The sequence below is a fragment of the Artibeus jamaicensis genome, unplaced genomic scaffold (assembly GCF_021234435.1).
Source record: "Artibeus jamaicensis isolate MK-2021 breed Jamaican fruit bat unplaced genomic scaffold, CSHL_Jam_final scaffold_614, whole genome shotgun sequence".
In the NCBI taxonomy this organism is placed as follows: domain Eukaryota; kingdom Metazoa; phylum Chordata; class Mammalia; order Chiroptera; family Phyllostomidae; genus Artibeus; species Artibeus jamaicensis.
This window is the reverse complement of record NW_026522050.1, coordinates 3,620,801-3,644,714: the sequence shown is the minus strand read 5'-3', so window position 1 is coordinate 3,644,714 and position 23,914 is coordinate 3,620,801. Positions and strand designations below refer to the sequence as shown.

General features: G+C 58.7%; 1 protein-coding gene across 2 annotated transcripts; it reads right to left on the bottom strand.

Annotated features, from left to right (window-relative positions):
• Window positions 1-2,445: 2,445 nt before the first annotated feature.
• Window positions 2,446-17,336, bottom strand: FADS3 (fatty acid desaturase 3). 2 transcript variants are annotated; one of them, XM_037137726.2, is made up of 12 exons: window positions 16,920-17,336; window positions 8,103-8,213; window positions 7,366-7,563; window positions 6,828-6,929; window positions 6,576-6,698; window positions 6,217-6,277; window positions 5,536-5,612; window positions 5,003-5,100; window positions 4,603-4,699; window positions 4,362-4,441; window positions 4,076-4,201; window positions 2,446-2,788 (listed from the first exon to the last, which is right to left on the bottom strand). In XM_037137726.2, the coding sequence occupies exons 1-12, from the start codon at window positions 17,142-17,144 to the stop codon at window positions 2,737-2,739; spliced, it is 1,350 nt and encodes a 449-aa protein (XP_036993621.2). In that variant the 5' UTR covers window positions 17,145-17,336; the 3' UTR covers window positions 2,446-2,736. The 2 variants fall into 2 exon arrangements, with proteins under 2 accessions (XP_036993621.2, XP_053515251.1); XM_053659276.1 differs by lacking the exon at window positions 4,076-4,201.
• Between the last annotated feature and the right edge of the window lie 6,578 nt (window positions 17,337-23,914).

The following is a 23,914-nucleotide window of genomic DNA, read 5'->3' as shown; positions in this document are numbered from 1 at the left end:
GTGATTTAAAGTTCATGTCTCTCCTGTTCTCCACCGTCATGAATGTTCTTCAGTTTTGAAGGCGTTTAGATCTTTTCTCCAAATCCTGTGGTTCAGGAGCCCAGTGCCCTAGTCACAGGCCCTGGGGGCTTGGGCAGGGACAGGCTGAGCAGGGCAGCCTAGTGCTGTGGGGGTGTAGTGGGGAAAGGACTGGGGAAGGAGCCATGGCCTGTCCTCTCAAAGAAGTTTGTCACCCCCACCAGTCCCCCCAGATGGGTCCTTGTATGTAAGTGTGGGACTGCTTTGCCACCACCGGCCGGGGTCAGCCCGTGGGAGACCCTCAGTAGAGCCGTGGCTTCCCTCGGCAGATTTGGGTTTCTTGTAAGGGTCCCAAGACTGTGCAGACCATAGTGCAGGGACACGGGGTTTCTTAGAGGCGCCCCCAGACCCTTCCCTCCGCCCTTTACAAATCCGGCACAGGTTTGCTAAGTTCTTGCTCCCTGACTGCCTAGGAAACCTACAGATAGGTGAAGGAGAGCTCAGCTCATGAGAAAGGTGGTGCCCTGTCCCCCAGGGGCTCTAGCATGGGGCACAGAGTGGGACAAGGACAAAGATGACCAGCCCATGGAGAATTTTATGCAATGAGGAGATAGCTGGGGGTGGCTACTTGAGGTCAGAGGGTCTCTCCAAGTGTCTTGAACAAGTTACTAGGCAACTACCCATTTGCAGACGAAGGGTGTACTGTCCACGACCACCACCAGGGGCAGCATGGAGCATGGCCTGCCTCACAGTGATGCAATACTCCGGGCGACCTCCGAGTGGCGATGCAGGCTCAGCATTGTCGCTGGGTGGCGACATGCTACCCTGGAGTCCTGAGTGTTAGTATCTCCCTGACAAAAGCATCAAAGCCAGTGCAGAAAATGTACTGACCATCTGCCCAGGCGGGGGGTAGAGGGAATGCCATCTAAGGGCCCACGTGGCACCAGGAGTCAGCAGGGTTTCCACTGGTGGACACTGGAAGGGGGACTCCCAGCAGAGGGAACAGCCTATGCAGGGTCCCTGAGTGTGGGTCCTGCCTGGACGTAAGGAATTTGCTCTCAAGACAGAAACACCTTTCAGGGAGCAGACAAGCTCAGAAATAACCAAGGACTTGTCCCAAGCCAGAGCAGGTGACATCCCAGGGCTTGGAACTATGTGTATAAAATATGTAAACACGTTTCTCAGCTCTGTTGCTGGGCCTACTGCCAAGAGCCTTCCAAGAAACCCCGTTTTATCTCCCATCACCAAAGGCGACACACTCCCCTCAGGGAGGTCAACTGCGTGCCTTCTGCTTTCTGAAGGACATCCAGTCAGGGGCTACGGGGGCCCTAACGAAGAGTGGGGGACAATCCTGTGGCTGGTGGGGAGGCTCCGGCCCCCATTCCAGAAAGGCCCTCTGACATGCTAGCTCAGCATTTTCGTGTTTACTTGAAATTCCTCACACTTCTTCACGTGGGACCTTCACCTCAGCTTGACGCTGCTGGCGTGTGGGTACTGGCCTCGCTGGGGTCCAGCAGCCCAGCCCTCTGTCCCTCCTCCTACCTTCAGGAAGCCCCAGGGGACAACGGGAAGCCCTCCACAGAACCATCGTGACCAGGGTCTGAGGCCTACCGTACCCATTTTCCAGATGAGGAGCCTGGGACTCAGGGAAGGGCAGTGCCTGCCTCAGGGCACAGGCAAGCCGGGGCTCCAGGGACAGGAACGGCCCGTCGCAGCCGCCCAGCTCAGGCACAGAGGCGACTGCAGGCAGGCACGGGGAGAGCCTGGGGGTGACTGAGTGCAGTCAAGCTGCGCCCCCACTGGTGCAGTGACCAGTGTGACGCTGAGGCAGCAGGTGGCCCACTGCCCACGGCCCTCTGAGGCCCCTCATCACAGAGGCTGTGGGTGGAGCCCAGTGCAGGTGGAGGACACACTGGCTCCTCTGTCCTGTGCCGTGGGGCCACCTGCAGACGTGGCTCTCGGCCCTGGGCCCTCACCTGCTACACCAGTGCCATCCCACTATGCCTCAGGATTAAAGTGAGGCGAGCCCATGTGAGCACTCAGGGCTGCTGGTGAGCAGGTGAAAACCAGGAAGGGGCAAGGCAGGCCCTCGGTGGATGTGACCCAGAGCAGAGGGGAACTCCAAATGCCACCATCCCCCCACCCCCCAACACCATCGTGGCCCAAGGGCCTAAACTCATGGATCTTGGCAGACTCCAGCTCCAAAATTTATGCAAGTTCAGCCCTGACTGGTGTGGCTCAGTTGGCTGGGCGTCGTCCCACAAAGTGAAAGGCCACAGGTTCCATTCATGGTCCAGCACGTGCCTGGGTTGCGGGTTTGGTCCCTGACTGGGGTGTGGGCGAGAGGCAACGGACCGATGATTCTCTCTCCCCTTCGCCCTCCCTTCCCCTGTCTCTAAAAATAAAGAAATTAAGTCTTTTAAAAAATTCATGCAAGTTCAATACTTTATTCCATAATATATCTGGGTTTGTTTTTATAGAAAAATAACAGTTTTCCCTAAGTTTTTGCTTCCAGAAAACATGCCATGCTCATTGTGTGGCTTTGTGTACCATCACCCGAGCCCCTGTCCTGTTGGGCCGACAACTGTGGCCTTGGGGCTACCGAGCAGACAGACAAGAGGGCCGAGGAGAAGATGGCAGGACCAGGGGTCGGCAGGGCCCCCCAGGCCGGGGGTGGGGGGCTGTCAGGTCTGTCTGTGGCAGCCCTAGGCACTGCCTTCACTGTTGGAGGTAGGTTTCCAGCCAGCTGTTGCCAGACTTCTTCAGGGTCCTGGAGGGGGGGGTGGGGGTGGGTGTTGAGGATGCTACTATAAGACATCCACCCCTATCCCCCAAGATGAAAGCTGGGAGTCCCCTTCCCCCGAGGCAAGTGGCTGGGCGGGGCTGAAGAGGTGGACTGGGGCATGAGGCTACCTTCTGGTAAACTGGAGTGGAATCTAGATCTGGACTGGAATCTAGATTGGGGGAGGGGCAGAGCCAAGGCCAAGTCCAGGCAGGAGCCGGGGTGGGCCTGTCCCTCCTTCCCCCAGTTCTGTCTGTTGCCTCCTTCTGCTGGGCCCCATGACCCAGAGATTTGTAAGGCCTGGCCCCTGTCCACAAGTAGCCCGGCACAGTCAGGCAGAGGAGCCAGAAATGTCAACGACTTGTTAGGAAACCCTGGGCCAGGCGGTGTAACAGGGCCAGGCCGAGCGCCTGAGGCCCGGAGGATGGGGCTGGGAAGGGTCATGAAGGAGAAGAGGAGTTCAAACACCGGGATGGAAGGAAGGGTGGCCAAGTAAAGGGAACAGCAGGCGTCAAGGCGCAAAGGCAGGAGAGCTCTGGCTGGAGAAGCTGACCCCTGTTCCCACTGCCAAGGCTGCCCCTGGGCCAAGCCCGTCATCCCAGCCAGGGCCACTGCAGGCCCCACCGCTCCGCTCCGTCTGCTTTGGCTCTTGCCCCGTCGGAGTGGTCAGAGCATCTTCCCAGAATCCAATTCCTCTGCTCCGATTCCTCCGCTCCACTCCTTCACGGCTCTCGCACACACCAGCACCTGCCTCGGGGCTTTTGCACTGCAGTTTTCTTGCCCAGAATACCCTTCCCCCAGACGTCTGTCTCCCTGGCCACCCCTCTCCTCTGCTCCCGGCTCTGCTCACTTCTCCCTTCAATACCAGCCACCTGCCACCCTAGGATTAAAACCGTAGTCCCTGCTTGGCACTCCCCAGCCACTCTCTGGGCTCCACCCGTGGGTTTTATAGCCTCGTTTCTTGCCAAAGCACTTCTCCCTTTCCCGCATTTTCTGTAACGGACTTATTTTAACTGCTTGTTTTCTGGTCTCCACGCCAGGCCAGGCAGCAGGCAGGATCTCAGCCTGTTTTCCTCACTGGTGGGCCCAGGGGAGATGGGGTAAGTGAACTCAGGAAACGGAGGGAGGGAAGGAGGCCACAGGCTCAGGACAGACAGGCTGACGGGAAAGGCCTCACGTGTCAGCACTTCAAGAGAGACCAGCGTGGGCTCAGAGAGGGGGCCGATGGGAGCCAGGGTGGCCAGGGGACCCAGGGGGGCCGCCATGACCCCTTACCTAACGATGTCCCCTAGGGCGGTGAATAAGGGCTTCACGTCGTAGACAAGCCCGTGCTTGGCACACAGCGCCTGGACCAGCGGTGCAACCCTGTGGTAGTTGTGCCGGGGCATTGTGGGGAAGAGACTGGGGCGGGAGGGAGAGCGTGTGCTGATGCCTGGTGTGGGGGTGCCAGGGGGACCATCACCCCTCACCTCGCAGACCCCCAGGGGACCCAGGGCTCCCATCTCAACCTCCCCAGAAAAAGACTCACTGCCACCCGCTGGGCCCCAGGGCCTACACTCACTGGTGCTCGATCTGGAAGTTGAGGTGCCCGGTGAACCAGTCCAAGATGAGTGAGGACTCCACATTGCAGGTGGTTGCCAGCTGCCAGGGGCAGGGGAGGGCATGGGTGAGGGCACAGGCTGGCTCCAAGCCCTGGGCCTGCAGCAGCCCCTGAACCTGGCAGCCCCATCAGGGCCCTTTCCCTCTCGACTGGGACCTCACCCACCTCAGGAGGTGCCCCTCTGGCCACCCCTGCTACCCACCTGAGAGCTGAACCAGTCCCGGTGCTTCTCATAGCCCATGTCCTTGGGGATGTGGCTCATCTGTGTGACCCACACGAACCAGTGGCTCTCCAGGACCCTGTGGGGAGGCTCAGGCACTGCCATGTCTGACTCACCACTGAGACGGGACCCGGGCCTTGGCTTCCTCATCTGTGCAGGGGGATTGTGGCAAACCCTCCCCCACTGGAGGCCCCCACTGGGAGGGGCAGGCTCCCTGCCCTGCCGAGCCCAGAGCAGCCCACCCACTGTTCCACAGAGCCCACCACTCTCGTGTCATCTGATCCCCCTACAGCCCAGGGAGGCTCTGAGGGTGGAGGGCCATGGCCAGGCCCCCGGCTGCCTGTGTGTGGCTCCCCACCCCTGCCATTCTGAACTGCCATACCTGACAGCCACATAGAGGAGCAGCACCCCAGAAAAGCTGTAGAAGGGGAGGTAGGACAAGAAGAAGCGCGAGTAGAAGCTGGCGGCCCAGAACAAGTCCTGCAGAGAGTGGGGCACATGGGTCTCAGAGCAGCCGGAAGGGGCGGCCAAGGTCATCCGTGCCTTCCGTCTGATGTGCCTCAGAGCCCTGGAGAGCTCACTGCCCCCTCTGGGCCTTGGTTTTCTCAGCCAGGTAAAGGGGCAGGGGCTTTGCCCTGCCGGCTGAGCATGGAAGCGAAGGTGCCATGGCGGGGCTGAGATGAGGGAACCCCTGCGTGGGAGACTAATGCCAGAGTCAGCCCAGCAGACCCCCACGCCCAGGAAGGACACCATGCCGGGGCCTGGGGACACATTCGCTCTCCCCCTGCACACATGTACCTCACTGCTGCATGCACACACACCTGTTTGCATTCGTGGACAGGGGCTGCTCCCTGACGCCCCCGCCTCTTGCCACCATGGCTGTATACCTAGGGGACTGGAGCAGGGCCCACTCACCCTCCACTGCCTCCACACCAACATGTGGATCAGATTATCCACCTCGAAGTTGACCAGGGTGAGCAGCGGCGCGCCAACTGCAAGGAAGGCACGCGAGGGCTCAGGCACTGGATCGGGGGTGGGGCAGGTGGGGCGGGGGCGGGTCTCTGTTACTCTGGGGACACCAGTGGGACTGGGTGCTGAGCCTGGTCAGCTGGGATGAATCCCCATCACCCTCCAGGCCTGGTCCACATTCTTTCTTCAGCATTTGAGCCTGCCGGGCTGACCTTTGCCTCACTGCCTCCCCTGTCCCCACAGCAGTTCGGGGCCAGCCCTGCATGTCCCCATCCTGTCCCCTTTGGCCATACTCCTCGAGTCCTCGCCCTGTCTACCCCAGTGATTGCTCAAATGCTCTCGAGCTCTGGACCACTGTGATGTGAGGGCAGGAAGAAATGCTGAGAGCTCCAGGCAGGGCTGTGGCCACCTCTGGTCTTAAGGCACCCTGGGCGGAGAGAGCAGCCGGGACGGCAGAGCAGGGTCTGGGAGAGGTGCTGGTGCTGAGGGATGGCCAACAAGTGCCCCTTCCCCAACAGGTTCTGGAAGCTGCCCTGTGTCGGCAGGCATGGGGCAGACAGTGCAGGCTCAGGCACGGTCCCCACCCCAGCCATGTCCTCACCATTGTGGGGACAAAGGGACACTCACTCAGGAAGAAGTACAGGTGCTGGTGGTTGTAGGGTAGGTATCTTCGTTTCTTCCTGCCGTACTGCAGAGACAGACGGTGGCTGAGCAGGGCAGCTCTCCGGAACCCTTCCACCTGGGCAGGGGCTGGGGCCTGGCTGGGACCACAGGGCAGAGGCAACCCCAGATTCTAGCAAGCGGGCTCATCATCACCAGCAGACTGGAAGGGGGGGAGGGGTGCCTCTGGGGTGGGGGCCCAGCCTGGAACTAGAGTGGGGGGCTTGGTTGGGGGCTAGGGCTGGGCCATAGTTGGGCCCCAGGAGCCACCAGTCCCCACTCAGCTGCAACTCCAGCCTGTGTGTGTTGCTGTGCTCCCCACGAACCTCAACAGAGATCTCCCCCAAGAGGAAGATGGGTGCTGCAGCCACATCTGGGTCCTTGCAGAAGACGTTGGGCTTGGCGTGGTGCTGGAAGTGGCGGAAGTTCCACCAGTGGGAAGAGAAGCCCTGCGGGGGATGGGGGTTCTCAGGAGCAGGGCCAGGACATGTCCACCCCTCCGTGCCTGTACATGTGGGCGGTCCCAGTGCGGCTCCCCAACTCAGCCCCTCAATGCCCACCACGCACCCCACCCTCACCTTCAGATGTCCCATCACAAATTGCTGGGCCAGGCTGTTCCACTCGGACTTCTTGAAAACAGAGGAGTGGCCCAGGTCGTGCTCCATAAACCAGCTGTGCATCTGGGGGGAGAGACGGGCTTCAGAGCCTTGACCCCTGGCTCCGGCCACAGGGGACGGCGCTGGCTGCCTAGGACCCCAGGAAGCCCCACATCCCCCGCTCACCAGGCCCTCCCACAGCGAATGCTCCATTTTAGGGCCCTGGACACCAGCTTCCTCTTTTCCAGAATACCAGTTTTGGGGAGGTCTGGGGACCCGCAAAACTCGGAGCTGCGGGGCAGCAGCCCTCTGGCTCCATGCCCTGTGCTCATCCAGGGTCCAGCAAGAAGCTTCCTCGGCTTATTTAAAATACAGCTTGACCCTCAGGTTCACACCTCAGGGGGCCCCTGGCTGGTCATTCATTCATTCATTCATTCACTCATTTGGCAAATGCACCCAGAATGTTCACAGGCGTCTGTCTGTCGGGCAGTTTCGGGCTGTAAGATGGCGCTGGGGTCACCTGGGAGATAGCCAAGAAGAGGGTGGCAACGGTGCTGGGCACCCAACCGGAGCCAAAGAGGTAGATGATGAGCCAGGCGAGCACCTCCATGCCCAGGATTTGGCCCCACACCAAGATGTAGAAGGTATGGTTGGGCTCGAACAGCTTCATGTCCTTGGCTGCCTGATGCAGGGCTCGGAAGTCCTGGACCAGCTGGACCTGCCATGGTGAGTGGCCGGTCAGGCGAGGGAGCAAAGTCCCAGTTGCTGCAGAAAACCCCTGCAGCCATTCCTCCCACACCCAGCCCAAAGGGTATAACCAGAGGGGTCAGAGGGACAAGAGCACTTGGCTTGGGGAGGGACCTGGATTGCTGCCTGGTGGCAAAGGCTTCCCTGCAAAAGCGGGGGTGGGGGGGCAGTACGTGAGAAGCAGAAAAAGGCAGAGTGGGCAAAACCCTTAAAGCACAGCTCGTCAAAATCCTCATTGTAGATTGGGGGGCTGGGCCCAGAGCTGGGAGGGCATTGCCTGGGGACAAGTGCTGACCCAGCTAGCTCTGCAGGGGCCATGGGCTTCTGGCAGGCGTGCCCACAGCTCTCCCTACAGCTGCCTGCCTGCCAAGGAAGGAATGGCAGAGCAGCCCTGGCCGGGGCCCCTGGGGGTAATGCTGTCGGAGCAGGTACCAGCCAGGCCCCTCCCTCCACCTGCCCACCCCCAGGGCCCTCCAGAGACGGCTCAGCCTCTGCCGGGGCCCTGCTCACATTCTGGGATTCGTCCCGGCGGGGCTCCTCTGGGGCCAGCTGTCCGATCAGCAGGGGCTGCAGGAACTTGCGTACAAAACTGAGGTCCCGGTGGAAGGCATGGAAAGCATCCTGAGGAAGAGCAGATAGTCAGGTGGGCAGACAGACAGACAGACAGCTGGCAGCACCTAGAGGCAGTAGACAAGGTGGAAGGACTGTTGATGGGAGGGCGGAGCAGACAAGAGAGATGGAGGGACAGTGAGCTGGTTGGTCAGCAGTCATGGAAATAGCACCACGTGGGTCAACCTGGACCAGGAGCCTGCCCTGGTCCTCCCCAGCTGCTTCGCCCAGCACAGGGGGCCCTTCTCCAAACCTGGCTGGGTGCATAAAAACCTGGATTTGCAGAAAGGTCTCTCTGGAAGACTCTTGGTTCCTTTCATGGCTGGGTTCAACTTTTCCCAAAAATAGCAATCTGGAAAGCTTTCTGGAACTTGTATGCTTTTCTACTGCATGCAGAATAAGGCCTGGGTCAAACTGCCACATTGTCCCCGCTTCACAACACAAGCACGGAGTAGAGGGACATGGGTGGGAAACCTGTACTCGGGGGCCACCGGGCCACTGAGAGGAAAAAAGTCAGTGAGGGACACATAGACGGAGATCTTGGGCATTTGTAAGGAAGATTCTGAAACAGTTTATTTTAAAAGCAGGAGCGGAAAGCATATATTTTTTAGAGAGGAAATTAAATAAATAATCTAGCATTCTCTGTGATAGCAGGGGTGAAGGGGTTCGAGGAAGAAAACAGCAAGAAGAACGATGAAGGACTGGAAAAAGACACCAGTCAGGAAGCGGCCTGGGCATTTCCGAAGTGTTAGTAAATTTGAACTTCACATCGGGGGCTCGCTTACTCTTCTCGATCTAGTCTCAATGTGTGCTTCATTACTATTCACCGTTCTTCAGCTGATTTTTATCCTTGGACTTGCAGAGACTTTAAGGAGCTGGCCACAGCCACCCAGCGGTCTGAGCTGAGAGAGCAGTGACTAGAGTGGTGCTGTCCCCATGTGCCCTGGGTAGGTGGCAGCTGGCTGCTAAAGGAAGTACCTTTGAAGAAGGTTGACTGAGAACAGGGGTCTCCTATTGTTTTCTCACTAATGAGCCTACTACCTTCTGATGAGTGTTCAAACACAAGTGACAGCCGGGCCCCTGTACTTATGGCCAGACATCCCAGTCCCAGGGGAAGGACATGCATGGGCTCTACTCAGAGGCCACACCTGCAGGATGCCTGCTCTCTTACTGGCCATGGCGGTGAGGGTGGGGGAAGGGGGTGGAGGGAGAGATTTCTGGAGTAAACTAGGCCCTGGGGAAAGCTAACCTGGGACCCCTCCCTGGGATTCCGAACAGAAGAGGGAGCTGTGTGAGCTACTGAGTGCAGACCTCTCCTAGATGACCCTGGATGGAGGGGCTGGAGGGAGGGCTGGCCCCAGCAGGGCCCTGACTGTCACTGGCAGGGAGCTAGGGGGGAAGATAGCTCTTGGGCCTCAGCTTACCCCACTCGTAACCCTGAGTGAGTCTGTTTGGCTGGGACTGCTAAGGCTTTTTTTTTTTCCCCTTTAACTTTTTCATTTTGGAGGTGGGGAGGGGAAGGGGTGGGAACCAGGCCGGAATAGGTCTGCCGATGCGCATGAGTTCTTGACTTCGTGCAGAGAGATTTCACAACACGAGTCCAGGTGATTCCGAGAGTACATTTATTAAAGCTGGGGACCGTGAGACAAAGGAAGCGCATAGGGCAGAAGCAGCACCAGGAGAGCCTGGGCGGTGAACTCTCTGCTTTGTCTCCCTAGAAGTGTGGTAGGAAAGGAGTGGCCCACACCGGGCCGCAGGAACTCACTGAGAAGTAAAAGCCACAGTGACAGAAGCGAGCCAAGCGGGGCTGCTGTGAGCTCCCTGGGAAGTCAGGGAAAAAGGGGCCTTGTGGGCAGATGCAGGGGGTAAGCCCGGGAGGAGCTGCCAGTGCCCGCTGCTGCCCTGGTCGCCAGTTTCCTAAACTCAGAGAGCAGAGAGAAAGGCATGGGCCAGCTCTGGAGAGAGGACCTTTTCCTTAATTTTTTCACTGCAGTAAAACATGCATCGAATTTACCATTTTAACTATTTCTCAGTGTGCAATTCAGTGGCATTAAGTGTATTTATTCACTAAGCTGCGAGACCATCACCACCAGCTCTGGAACTCTTTCCTCTGCCCACCCTGAGCTCCGCCCCCAGGAAACACTAACTCCCCACTGTCTCTGCCTGTGGCACCCACCATTCTGCTAAGTGACTACTCCAGGGACCTCACAGAAGAGAGAGCATACGATATTTGTCCTTTTGTGACTGACTTGTCACTTAGCATGTCTTCAAGGTTCATCTCTGCTGCAGCCCGTGTGGGAATTCCTTTCCTTCTGAAGGTTGACCCTGAGTCCCCGTCCTTTCCCGTGAACGTCCCCCGGCAGCACGCAGCACCTGAAGCTCACGTACACAGGCACACGGGCACACTCACAAGGACCCAGAGGGGCACACCTGTCACAGAGATGCAGCCAGCGTCTGAAGCGTGTGCCTCCCCACACGCGGGCACACCCACCCCCCACCTCAGCACCAGGACTGGGACACAGGCACACACGCAGAAACACGCACAGCCAGAGCCAGAGAGAACACTCAGACGCACACGGCAGGCGCGCACACTCACAGAGCAGGACGCAAGTGCAGTGGGTACCAGCCCAGGATTTCCTGCCTCCCAGTCCTTTCTCTCTCCCACCTTGTGTCTGCTCGGGGGTCACCCCAGTGCCCAGCTGACTCCTGGGCGCTCTGGGACTGCGGACCCTCGAGCTGCGGTGCTGTGGGACCCCCAGCTCGGCTTCCCTGCCTCCTTTCGCCCTGGTCCTCATTCACCCAGGCCAGGCCTGGGGGTTCACTGAGGGAGCGTGCTTTGAGATGTGGCTGTTCAGGGGCCCGGGGCCGGGGCTCAGCGGGTCCTTGTTGAGCAGGGCGGCTCCTGGGGCTGGGCGGGTGCTGCTGAGCCTGTGCTTCTGGCTCTCAGAGCCGGCAAGGTGGGTCCCTGGCCTCAGCCCAAGTCCTGATGCACTAGCAAACAGCTTTTCCTGGAACACTGGCTGGGGCCATGTGACCCAGTCCTCTCCGGGCCTCCACTTAAGGACCCAGGGGCCTGGCAGAAGACTCGGAGCGGTCAAGCCACTTATACAGCTCCATTTTCATGGAGGCTGGATCAGAACACCCAGTCTGCCTGTACAACTGTGCTTGTGAACACAGGGCAGTAGCCCCAGAGCGGCCACGCTTGGGCCAGAGGGGAGGCAGTGGACCTCCTCTGTCGAGGGCGGGCGTGGTCCTCACTGTGAGGCTGGTCACCATCCCAAACAGCCAAGGACCTGGCTGATGTGAGACTGTGCTGTGGGGGGACAGGAGGGTGGTCCTGGGGTTTCCTGGCCACACTCATTGAGTTTCAGGGCACTGCAGGAGACCCCCATCACCTACCACTGGTGACCTCAAAACCGTCCTTGCAGGGGTCTGTGTGCGAACACTGTGCCCATCCCTCACCTAACAGGCTGAAGGAGGCTCTGGGCCTTGGAACGAAGTGGGGAGTGACGCTGGCGTCAAAGCTATGCCCCAAACAGATGCCGCTGGTGGCAGTGACAGGCTGTGTGCAGGACAGTGTCCTTGGGGCAGGGCCCGCAGAGTGGGTGTGAGGGAGCATAGGAGAGCAGAGAGCGAGGCTCCGCAGCCCCTGAGGCAGGGCTGAGTCATCCCACTGGGAGGGAACAGAGGCTCAGGGTGGTGCGGACCCTGCCCCAGCTGGAGTTGGCAGGGGCAGAGCTGGGATTAAAACCCTGGTCCTAGCAGGATAGAACCATAACAATAAAAAGAGCAACCAGGGCCCATCTTCTGTGATGCCCACGCCCCACTCCAGGGTACAGCAACCACCCAGCTCTGCCTGGGTCCCTGCAAACCTGCCCCCAGCCCTGAGCTCCCCTTAGCAGCTGGTTAAGGGGCAGCATAGGGGTGGAGGGCGGTGCTGGAGCCAGCCTGTCGGGGATGGAAGCTGAGCCGCCACTTATGAGCTGGGCCACAGAGCCACAAAGGTCACCCCCCCTTCTGTTCTGTGTTTTCTCACCAGTAAACCAGGAACCACAAGTGCCCCTCTCGTGGGCCTCTGGGGGCACCCAGTCTGTGCAGGTGGTGCACGCAGACGGGACCCGGCGCCCAGCGAGGCCCTCGCCCAGCCCCGGCCTGATGTGCCGCCTCCTGAGTCCACTCAGATGTAGTGCCCTAGAAGGGTGGGTCCCAGGGGTGACAGTGACAGGCTGTGGGACAGTGTATCCTGCAGGTCACGTCCTGGCCAACCTGAGGCTGATGAATGAGATACAGTGGGGGTGGGGAGAATTTCTGGCCACTCTCCAAAGATTCTGGAACGTTCCAGATCAGAAAGAGGGTGGGGCAGGGCCGCTGGGGTGGTCTCGGTCTGCTTCCAAACCTGTGCTGAGCAGGTGGCAGTGGGCTGTGGAGGTGGGGACATGCCTCCTCGGACACCCTGGGCGTTTCTCCCTCCCCCACCCCGTCCAGGGCCGGAAGGCAGAGCAGGAACTCGGGCTTGGCACTCAGAGGTTCCTTCCCGTCCTCTCCCCTGCACTTCTCACAGGAGGCCAACAGGCAAGCGCTATCGGTAACCCCATTTTACAGATGTGGAAACTGAGGTACAAAGAGACCAAAGGACACACATCTCTGGACGTGGCACAGCTAACTGCTGGTGATGCAGAGCCCAGCTTAAGGACCAATGCCCTTAGGAGGCTGTCCCATCTCCCCAGCACTGCTGGTCCCTGGTGATAGGCTGACACGTGTGCCAGAGCCTTCTCCACCCAGCACCCTGGCCTTGCAAGTGTTGCTGACCCAGCTATGGCCCCAGGGTGGCCAGGCCCTCTGGCTCCTGGTCCTCTCTCCACCACTAGGCTCAGTTCTCAGCTATTCCATGAGAAGCCTGTGACAGGTCAGGACCCTTGGGAAGACACAGGAGGGCTGCCAGCACCCACACCTCTGCACACTGTGGTCCTGCCCTGTGCCCGAGACTCCGATCCCTCCCCTAGGGAGGGAACAGGCCATGGCAGAAATGCTGGGAAGGGGCCTGGGGGCGGGGCACTGTAGGAAGTGCCTAAGGAGGGCAGACAGGTCACACATCATTGGGTGAATGGAAGGAGACCGTGTGCGGGCCCTGGATCCAGGTCCTCCAAGTTCATGGCCAGCACCCTCTGGGTCCCACCCTCACTCCAGAGCCTCAGGATCTGCCCTGCGTTTCCCCAGCTCCCACCTCGGAGCCTGTGCTCCAGCCAGTCCACCCACCAAGGAAATCCCTCCTCGCAGAGGTGTGTGTGGTTCAAGCTATATCTTTAGAGGTGAGAACAGAGTCTGGCACTTAGGATATGCTCACTGCATATCTACTGATAGGTTTAATAATTCAGTAATTGAAGAATGAATGAATGGGCCCTGGCTTGTGTGGCTCAGTGGATTGAGTGCCGGCTTTTGAACCAAAGGGTTGCCTGTTCGATTCCTAGTCAGGGCACATGTCTGGGTTGCAGGCCAGGTCCCCAGTAGGGGATGCATGAGAGGCAACCACACATTGATGTTCCCCTCTCTCTAAAAATAATAAATAAAATCTGTTTTTACAAAAGAATGAGTGAACGGAATAAGCAGCTAAATCACAGTGTAGCATATGGTGAGGAACATATGCTGTGGGTTCAAACGCCAGATCTAACTTTTAATTTCAACTCACCTTGCTTCTCTCGGGCCCGTTCCCTCATCTGCAAAGTGGGGAGAGGATTAAAAGAGAGACTGTCTATCAATCCGGCTTCCGAGCCATAGCGGGTGCTGGGGGGCGGGGGGGCTGGCTCTGGCGCACTTCTGACTGTGGAGCACCGTGACGTCCTGGGACATGACACGTGGTCCCTGGCTGTGGCCAGGCCGTGCCCCTCCCTGGCTGGCTCAGGCTGCCTACGACTCTTAGAGGAGCCTGGCCCAGGGCCCAGAGCCTTCTCCCCGGGGGACCCACTTTGTATCCCAGGATGGCCGCAGGCTGACCTCATGGCACAGGAACTCTGGGAATTTCCTGGCAGGAAGGCTTCTGCTGCCTGGACATGGAAACAGCTGATAGGCAGCCAGGGCTGGTGGAGGCGGCTTCAGGGGCACCACTCTGGCTAGATGGGGGCCTCGCCCCCACCTGTGCTCCAGGACCCGGGACAGGAGGCCAGGGTCCGGGCTCGACCACACAGGGCACTGGGAGGCTCCAACCCCGGACTGCCTGGTGGGAACATTATGGACAAAGACTGGGGTCCCCCAACCCCAACCATGTCATAACCCCTTTGGCCTAAACAGACCAGGTATTCCAGCAACTCCAGCCCAATGTTTGGGGCCTGGAGGGAAGCTAAGAGATGGCTTAAGGCAACTCTATCCTGTTACCAACACAGGTGGAACCAGGCAAGGTCACTCAGCGAAGGGGTGGCCGTGCCATGGCTGTCCCGGTGGGCTGTCCAGTCTGCAGGGCCCACCCACGCGTATCAGCCAGCAGTGTACACTGCCCCGGAGCAACGACGGGGCAGCCCTGGGAGGCCCAGGGCTGTTCCCAGCCAGACTGCGGGCTGGCCCAGCTCTCCCCACCTTACAGATGAGGAAACTGAGGCTCAAAGGAATGACATGCCTGGTTGGAAGTCACTCAGGGCCTCCAATGGCTGAGCCATGACCCAGCCCCAGGGAACAGACAGGGAAACAAGAAGCAGAACTTCACTGGGGAGGAATCTATAAGAAAGCTGTCAGATGGAATTCTCAGGGTCAAGAGCTAACATTAGGATGGGGTTCTTCTCTCTCTGGGGAGCAAGAAGGAAAATGCAGTTAATAAATGCTCTCTGGCCCTGGCTAGTGTGGCTCAGTAGATTGAGTGCTGGTCTGAGAACCGAAGGTCACGGGTTCGATTCCCAGTCTGGGCATATGCCTGGGTTGCAGGCCAGGTCCTCAGTTGTGGGGAGAGTGTGAAAGGCAACTGATCGATGTCTCTCTTACACACTGATGTACCTCTCCCTCTTTTTCTCTCTCCCTTCCCCTCTCTCTAAAAGTAAACAAATAAAATCTTTAAATAAATAAATGACCACTCTGTTGCCTTCTCCTTGGCTGCCCCCAGCCTGTCTTACGGATCAGGGGTTGAACAAGGCCAGAGAAGGCATCCACAGGATCCTTGAGGAGCGAGCCAGGCTGGGGGGCGGCTGTGGCACCTCGTATCCCCAGACCCTGACGAACGTGCACACGAGTGCAACGTGCACACGAGTGCAACGTGCACAGACATGGGCAGCGCTGGCACACTTCCAGGCCTGTACAGGGTCACACACTCATCGGGCCATGGTCAGCTTCAAATCTGTGGCCACCACCAAGCCCCTCGGCACCTAAGTACAAGGCTTTCTGTCAGTGTCCAGAGTTTTAGGAGACTTCTGACCCTCACCCCTTAGCGTCCTGGGGTGGAAGTGGGGGAAAAAAGGCCTCTTTTCTCTACAACAGTGATTTTCCACTGGTGTGCCGTGAGAATCTTTGAAACACACAATATCTGGCTACTTAGTCAGGAACACTGACCTCTTTTCCCTTAGATTGTCAAGTAAAAAAATAACAACGGCCACCACAACAACAGTTGTCTGGTGTGAATGAATCAAAATTATAGCTACTTTTTGTCAGATCAGCAAAACCCATATATTTTGGTGCTCCAAAGAATGATAGCAGATTACGTGCCCAGTGGGACAAAAGAGGCTGGAAATCTTTGCTTTGAAAGAGTCCTGTGAAGAGCGCTCAACCCACGGGAGAAGGCAGTGGGCAGGGGCCACGTGGCCTGGTCACAGGAATACTGACCCTCTCGGGACAGCACACCATCTCTTTTGCTGCCTGAGCCCTGCAAGACCTTCCCAGTCCTCAGTGCGTAATACCTCACCTGTTATTACGGATGGACAAGGACAGAGCATCAGGGCCCCAGCTCCTACGCCCGCCATGGGGGACCCGGGAACGGGGCTCATGAGCAGTTGGCTCATGAGGAGCTGGCTGCTCTGCCACTGGGCTCCAGCCAGATGGTCTCACTTGGACCAGGCCCCACACCTCCTTGGCCAAGATATGTCTAGACATGAGCCCGGAAGGGGAAGTCGGGGTCCCCAGGGCCCAGCCTGTTCCTGGGGTGATTGTGCTTCCCAAAGAGGCCCACCCAGCCTGGCTGGCAAAGTTCTCCCACAGGCAGCTGCCAGCCCAGAAGAGGTGAGTCACTGCCCCTCACTGACTGACATTTACAGCAGCTCTGGGGTAAGCCTGCATACCTCTGGGCCGGGCTCAGCCTTTGCTGCCCAGCACCCCCCCCCCCCCCCGCCCCCTGACAGCACATCCTTGCCCAGCCCCTAGGGTCTCGGCCCCATCCCTGGCACCAGCATGAGGGGCCTGGTCTGGGAAAACCCAGAACTGAGAGGAGGAGTCTCAGAGCAGCACCGGGGACCCTCTTCTAGGGCAGGCTCTTTCCGCCATGACACACAGCACAGCCCCTTCCTCCAGCACAGCCCGGCACCAGCCCAACCCTGGTCCACGGCCTGCTGTGTGGACTTCCATGCGGGGACAGCCCCCTGACCCCTCATCAGTCCCCTGCCAGTCCAGCTCAACTCAGGGTCACCGGCCAGGAGGTTAAGGGTCAGCTAGGGAGGGCACTTAGGCCCCGCAGGAGAACCAGGGTACAATGCCCACCACCGGGCCCCAGCGAGCGTCAGGCTCCACCCCGCCAGCGGCGGGTTTCCTTACCGTGGCGTCCTCAGCGCCGAAGTGGCCGAGGGGGAGACTGCCCCCCGGGTGCCGCAGTGCCCAGCGGCTGATGTCGTAGACGCGGCTCTCGATGACCAGCCACCGGTCGCCCGGCTGGTTGTGCAGGCGGATCTGCTCCCAGTAAAAGGTGGGCAGCGGCTCCCCAAGCCGCGCGGGCCCTTCGCGCGGCCCCGGCTCCCCGCTGGGCTCCCCGACACCGCCCATGGCTGCGTGCACAAGTCCTCGGGCACCGGGGACCTTTCCGAGACCCCCGCGAGACACGGAGGGCAGCGAGGTGGTGCTCTCCGGAGCTCCCTCCGCCGCCACTCGCTCCTCTGCGGCCCCGCTTCGCTGCTGCCACCCCCGTAAGAGCGTGTGCCGTTCGGCTCTCCCTTCAGCGCAGAACTTTCCTCCCTTATAACCGCGCCGGCGGCTCGCCGGCCGTCCGCCCCCGTCCCGGCCCGCCGCCCGCCCAGCGCTCCAATCCCGGCGCAGCGCCCAGGCCCCCATTGGCTGCGGGGCGCCCCGGCCGATGGAGAGGACGGTGTAGAGGCGGGGCCCGCCCCGCCCCTAAGCCCGCGGCCACCGTGCCTGACCCTTCCCCGGGACTCCGTCGCTGCCCAAGGCTCTGTCACTGTCAACTCGTGGGCTCCGGGCTCGGAGGGGCGGGGAAGGGGAGGGACAGGGGCAAACACCCACAGCCTTTGTCTGCTGCTCCCGCGGGGGCCCACATCTGCGCCTGATAGGCTTGGAACAACAGTGAGGATAACGGGCTTCCAGCCACCCATCCTTGAACATTAAACCTTGAGCTCACAGAGTTGGAGACGCTACCTCGGGGTGACAGGGTGACCATAAGCAGCCTTCAAGCAATGGGCCACCAACGTCTGCACAAAGAGGCCGCCTTCAGGGCTGAGGGATTGGCCCTGTCTGTGGCAGGTGGTCTTCCCGCTGTCCCAGGTTGGGGATGTTGAGGGGCAAAAGGGATGGAGGGGCACTGGAGTTCGTAACAGGGCACTACCATTCACTAGGGGCCTGGCTGGGTGGCTTGCTTGTTACTGCCCCCCCCCCCCCATGTTTTACTGAAATAAACTCAAGCTCTTTTGACAGCATCGAGTTTTCTACAAATGACTCCATATCTATTTGGGATAAAAATCCCTGCTCCTAAAAGCTGATTTCACAACCTGAGGCAGATGAAATCAGGCCAAGATTATGCTTCAGGGTAGAGCGTCAAACAGGGTAGAGCGGCCAGACTGGGAACTCCGCAGGCTGGAGAGCTGCATTTCTCACAGGCTTCCAGACGCAGCTGGTGTGCTGGTTCGGAAACGCACTCTGGGGACCCTGAGTACAGTGGACCCTTGAGCAACAGGGGTGTGAACTTAAGGGGCGAGGGGATTTTGCTTTTTCAGTAAACATACGGTGGGCCCTCTATATTTTGGGGTTTCTCATTGGAGGATTCAACCCACTGAAGATGGAAAACAGTATTTTCTATCCTGGGTTGGGAATTCCCAGATGCAGAGAGCCCGCTGAATCCCTGGTTTTGCATCATTTTACATCAGGGATGTGAGCCTCCATGGACTGGGGTACCTGTGGGAGTCTTGGAACCCATCCCCTGAGGATACTGCAGATGACTGACATTTTGGGGGACTTTTGACTGCAAGGGCATCGGCATGCCCTAGTCCCTGTGTCTACAAGGGTCAACTGTGTATCTTTCTGATGGGCTGACATTTTGTCTTGGTCTAACAGTTTGTAGCTAATATTGGTGGGGTAGGCACCCAGGGCTCAGAACGACGACTGAGGGGGCCTCTGGGTTCTCCTTGGTACCGGGAATATAAGCTTTGGTTGCCAGGACAACTGGTGATGCTGTGAGCAAAACTGCCTAAGCCCTTTTCACTGTGGCATCCTCCAACCTGCACCAGAGCCTGTGTGTGTGTGTGGTGGGGGGCAGAGCAGAGGGGTGCGACTGGCAGCCGAGGCTGGAGGTCACTGCCGACGCCCCTGCGCCCACTGTGTTCACACAGGGGCAAAGGGTGGAGGAGGCCACCTCTCGGAGGAAATAACCCTTTTGCACCAAGATACAAAGATATATACTGATGGTTGCCAAAGGGGGAGGGATGGGTGAAAAAAAAATAAACCAGAAAACCCCGGGGGTGGAGGAGGCCATGCCAGCACCCTCCCCCTCTGGCAGATGTGGGTCAGAAAGTGGCCAGGGGAGGAGGCACTGCTGTCCGCTGCAAATGCCTCTGAATGACATAACTGCATGGCATCTGCTAGGTTCCCAAGTATGACTTGGCCCTGGAGAAATATATAGACTTATGCCAAAAACATGGATTAAAGTACTAAACATAAGATCTGAAACCATAAAACTCCTTAAGGAAAATATGGGGGGGTCCCCGGCTGGTGTGGCTCAGGGGACTGGGCACCGACCTGTGTACTGAAAGGTCGCTGGTTCGATTCCCAGTCCGGGCACGTGCCTGGGTTGCGGGTCAGGTCCCTGGTTTGGGGCACGTGAGAGGCAGCTGGTGGATTCTCTCACACACCAATGTTTCTCTCCCTCTCTTTTTCCCTCCCCCTTCTCCCTAAACATATTTTTTTTTAAAGGAAAACACAGGGCAGAAGCTCCTCGAGGTTGGAGTTGGTGACGGTTTCATGGCTATGACACCCAAAACCCAGGCAACAGAAGCAATTAGTAACGAGTGGGGCGGCGCCGTCCAAGTCAAAAGCTTCTGCTCAGCCAGAGAACCAACAGAGTGAAAAGGGAACCTGTGGAATGGTAGGAAGTGTTTGCAAACCATATACCTGGTAAGAGGTCAGGATCCGGAAAGGATAAGGAACTCATACAACTGAACAGCAGGGGAAAAAAAAAAGCGAACAATCTGATTTAAAAATGGGCACAGGAACAGAGTAGACATTTTCCCGAAGACCACACACACGTGGCCAGCAGGTGCAGGAAAACAATCAGCGTTGGAGACATGCAGGCCAAAACACACACAGTGTGAGGAACCATTGTGACCTCCCGCCGGTCAGAATGGTTTCCATAAAAAAGACCAAACGAGAGGCAATGAGAGTCGGCCAGCACGTGGGGGGAGGGGAGCCCTGGTGCACTGCCGGGGGGGGGGGGGGGGGGATGTGAACTGGTGCGGCCACTGCGGAGAGCGGCACGGAGGATCCTTGGAAGTTCAAATGCAGCTGCTGGGCTGCCTGGCAACCCCATTCTGGGGCCAGAGGAAACGAAAGCCTGGTCCTGGAGAGGCACCCGTGCTCCCATGCTTGCGGCTGCGCCTCTCCCGTAGCCCCGATGCGGACACAGCTCTAGTGTCCATCAGCAGACAAATGCGGACCAAGGGTTCAGCCACGAGAAAAGAAAGACATCCTGCCATTGTGATGACTTGGGAGGGCGTCGTGCTAAGGGAACTAAGTCAGAGAAAGACAAATACTGTGTGGCCTCACTCAGATGCAGAATCTAAAACAGCCAGACTCTCAGAGTGAGATGGTGGTTAACGGGCTGAGGAGCAGAGGAGGTCAGGAGCCCTCGGTCAAAGGGTGAAAACGTTCAGCTGCGAGATGAACAGGTTGTGGGGACCCAATGCTCAGTGTGGCAATTACAGTTAATACCATAGTGCACACTCGAAAGCTGCTGAGAGAAAATCCTAAATATTCTCATCCAGCACCTCCATGGGGGGCACGGCCCTCACCCGTCTTCAGGGGCCCTCAGGGGTCAGCGTCTGGCCCCTGGTGCCCTCCCCAGGCCCTGGGCTGCTCTCAGCTCATGTGTGAGGCAGCTGGTGGGTTGGGGGACCTGCATCTCCTCCTCCCCCAGCTGCACCTGGGGAAATGAGGGGCACAAAGGCCTGTGCGGGGTCCCTGGGAGGTTAAGCAAGGACAGGGTTCAGAGCCACGCTGCCACCCCAGGCCCTTCACCCTGGCAAGGAGGAGGGAGTGGCTGGCCACCCGCTGCCTGGACTCCTGTACCCCAAAAGGTGTCTAAGCTGTGTCCCCTCCCCAAAGTGTCCCTCGTGATTTCTCTATAGCCTTCGATAGGTCGGTTTGCCTTTCTGGGCTGCAATCCAGTCGATCTTGAAACTCTCCTAGGGTCAGGGAGAACTTGGGACTTTATTGGCCCCAAACCCGTCGGGGCAACCGAGCCCTTTCTGACCACTTGGAAAGGGAGAGGCACCAGTTGACATTCCTGAGCTGCCACGGGGCCGCTGCCAGAGTGTTGGGTTTAGGGAGGAGGGGGAACTCACTAGCCAAAAGGCAAGGAGGGGTCTGGCCAGCTGGGGCGTTTTGGGAGGGGGGTCTCCAATACAGCCCTTGTCTCAGCCCTGGCCTGGCTTCTCCCTACCAGGAGCTGCCACACAGGCCTCTTGTTGGACCTGCTGCAGTCTCCACCCCATGGAGCTGCCAGCCACTGTCCTGGAGCCAAATGATGCTTGTGCAGACCTGGGGCACAGTGGCTCGGACAGGCCGAGTGGGTGCAGCAGGGGCCCAGGCAGGCAGACATATGAGAGAGCGCTGGGCCTCCCAGAAGGAGCGGCCACAAAGCACAGACCCACACAACAGACAAGCCAGAGCTGCAGCTTGGCTTTGAGTTCCAGCTCACCATGCTGCCAGCTTGATTACTGGTCCCCGGACACAGCTCTTCTGTGAGGTGGGGGGGCCCGGGGAGGCAGGGCCCACAGGAGGATCCAAGACCTGGAGCCCTGCCACCAAAGACTCCCCAAAGGTATCGCTACGATGGTGCAGGACAGCGCCTCAGAATGGACGCCCCTTGGTCAACAGAGGCCGCAGACAGACAGCAAGCACGTGAAAAGATGCTCAACATCACTAACCATCAGAGAAACGCAAATCCAAACCACAAGATGTCACCTCCCAGCCATCAACACAGCCATTATCAAAAGACACTGAGGTAAGAAGTGTCGGGGAGGATGCAGGGGCTGGAATCCTTGCACACCGTTGGTGGGGATGCAAATTGGCACAGCCGCCCCAGGAGACAGAACGGAGGGTCCTCAAAAAATTAAAAATAAAACCCCCTTATGATCTGGCAGTGTCACCTCTGGGCAAACACCCAAAGGAGCGGAACGTGGGCCCCCAGGCTATGCCTCGCACTCCGTGTTCACAGCAGCAGCATTCACAGTGGCCAAGAGGTGGAAACAAACTAAGTGCCCGTGGATGGGAGGGTAAAAAAAAATGCGGCACAAACACACATGGGAACGTCATTCCTCCTTAAAAAGGAAAAATCCTGCCCCGTGCGGCACCACAAATGACCCGCGCGCTGTCACAAAAAGGCAAACAGTGCGTGATTTCCTCTTAAAGCACCTGAAGAGGGCAACCTGCTAAAGACAGGACGTAGAGTGGTGGCTGCCTGCGGTGGCGGACCGGAGCTCTGTAACCGGCACAGCGTTTCAGATGGGCAAGGCGAGAAACTTCCGTGTGCTAGCAGTGCGGACACAATGAACGCAACTGCCCTGCCCACTGGACAGTGCTCAGGACGGTAAATGTTTTTTTTATGACAATAAAATAAATGAAAGAAGCAGGGGAGGGGGGCTGCAAAGGTCACTTGGTCAGATCTTCCTGGCTCACCGATGAGAGGAGCGACCTGCCCTGGTACAGAGCCCGGCAGGCAGGACAAGCGAGGCCGACCTCGAAACGCAGCAGCTCCGCTGTGTGGCTGCGCTGGGCTCACTGGCCGTTGGTCAGCGCTGGCTTTCACAAGGTGGCTCCAGCCCTGGTGGGTGTGCCTCAGTGAACTGAGCGCTGGCCTGTGAGCCAAAAGTTCGCTGGTTCGATTCCCAGTCAGGGCACATGCCTGGGTGGCGGGCCAGGTCCCTCGTTGGGGGCATGCGAGAGGCAACCAGTTGTTTCTCTCAAACATCAACGTTTCTCTCCCTCTTTCTCCCTCCCTTCCCTTCTTTCTAAAAATAAATAAATAAGTAACATGTTTTAAAAGGAAAAAGAGGTGGCTGCCTATGCCAGGGCCAAGCAGGTTATCTAGAAAATTCACTAACAACCCCTACATGACTGATGCCAGCTCAGCGTCCCCTCCTGACGCCAAGAGTCAGATCGCTGAGCTCCTTCGGAGACCCCCACCCTACCCTGAGCCAGGATAACAAGGGCGGGGGCAGCTGTCATGGGGTAGAAGTATGGGGATCAAACCTTGATTCAAACCTGACTCCGTCTCCCCATCTCTGAGAAACCAGGAAGGGCCCGACTCCCTACCAGGAACGTGGCGGGTGTTCAGGAAGAGTCTTAGGATGCCGGTGAACGCTGTGGGCTCTGGGGCTGGGCTCATTCAGTCCTGTCGTGGGCCCCCCCACCCCCCGCCCCATTTTCTCCGTGTGACCTCTCCGTGCATCAGCCAATTCATCGGCACAGTGGGGGCAATTGCACCTCTGCAGGTTGCTATGATTCAATGAGCTCCCTCGTTGAGAGGGCTTGGACCCAGGCGTGTGCTCAGAAATTGAGTATTGTCAGGAGAAAATGGGGCCAGGCTGTGTGTGTGGCTGTCCACCCCCCACACCCCTGGGTACCTCAGCTATTGTGTGCTGCCAATGCGCCCACGTGGGCCTGCCAACAGAAGTGCCCTCACTCAGAAGCGCCACCTAGTGCAGGAGTGTGGGCAGAGCAGGGGAGGACCCTCTGACATGGTGCCTGAGCCCTGGATGTTCCTGGGCCAGGGGCACGGGCGCTGGGGGTAGGGATGGGCAGTGCCAGGGCCCAGACCTTCATCCTCTTTGTCCCCCACTGCTACCGCAGTCCCCACCCATCAACCCTGCGGCTGTCGCTCCAGCGCCAGGCAGCCTCAATGCTTTGGGCTCCATCAGCCCGAGGCGGTGGGAGACAGGTGGGGGATCTGCCCAAGGCCCTCGCGACGCCGCAGCAGCGGCTCTCCTGAGGAGAGGAAGCCAGCTCATCCCCCGGCACCCCCCCCAGCCTCACGAACACCGGGGAGGACTCCTGGAGTCCTCCCCACAGCAATCGCTTCAGGATTTGGGTTT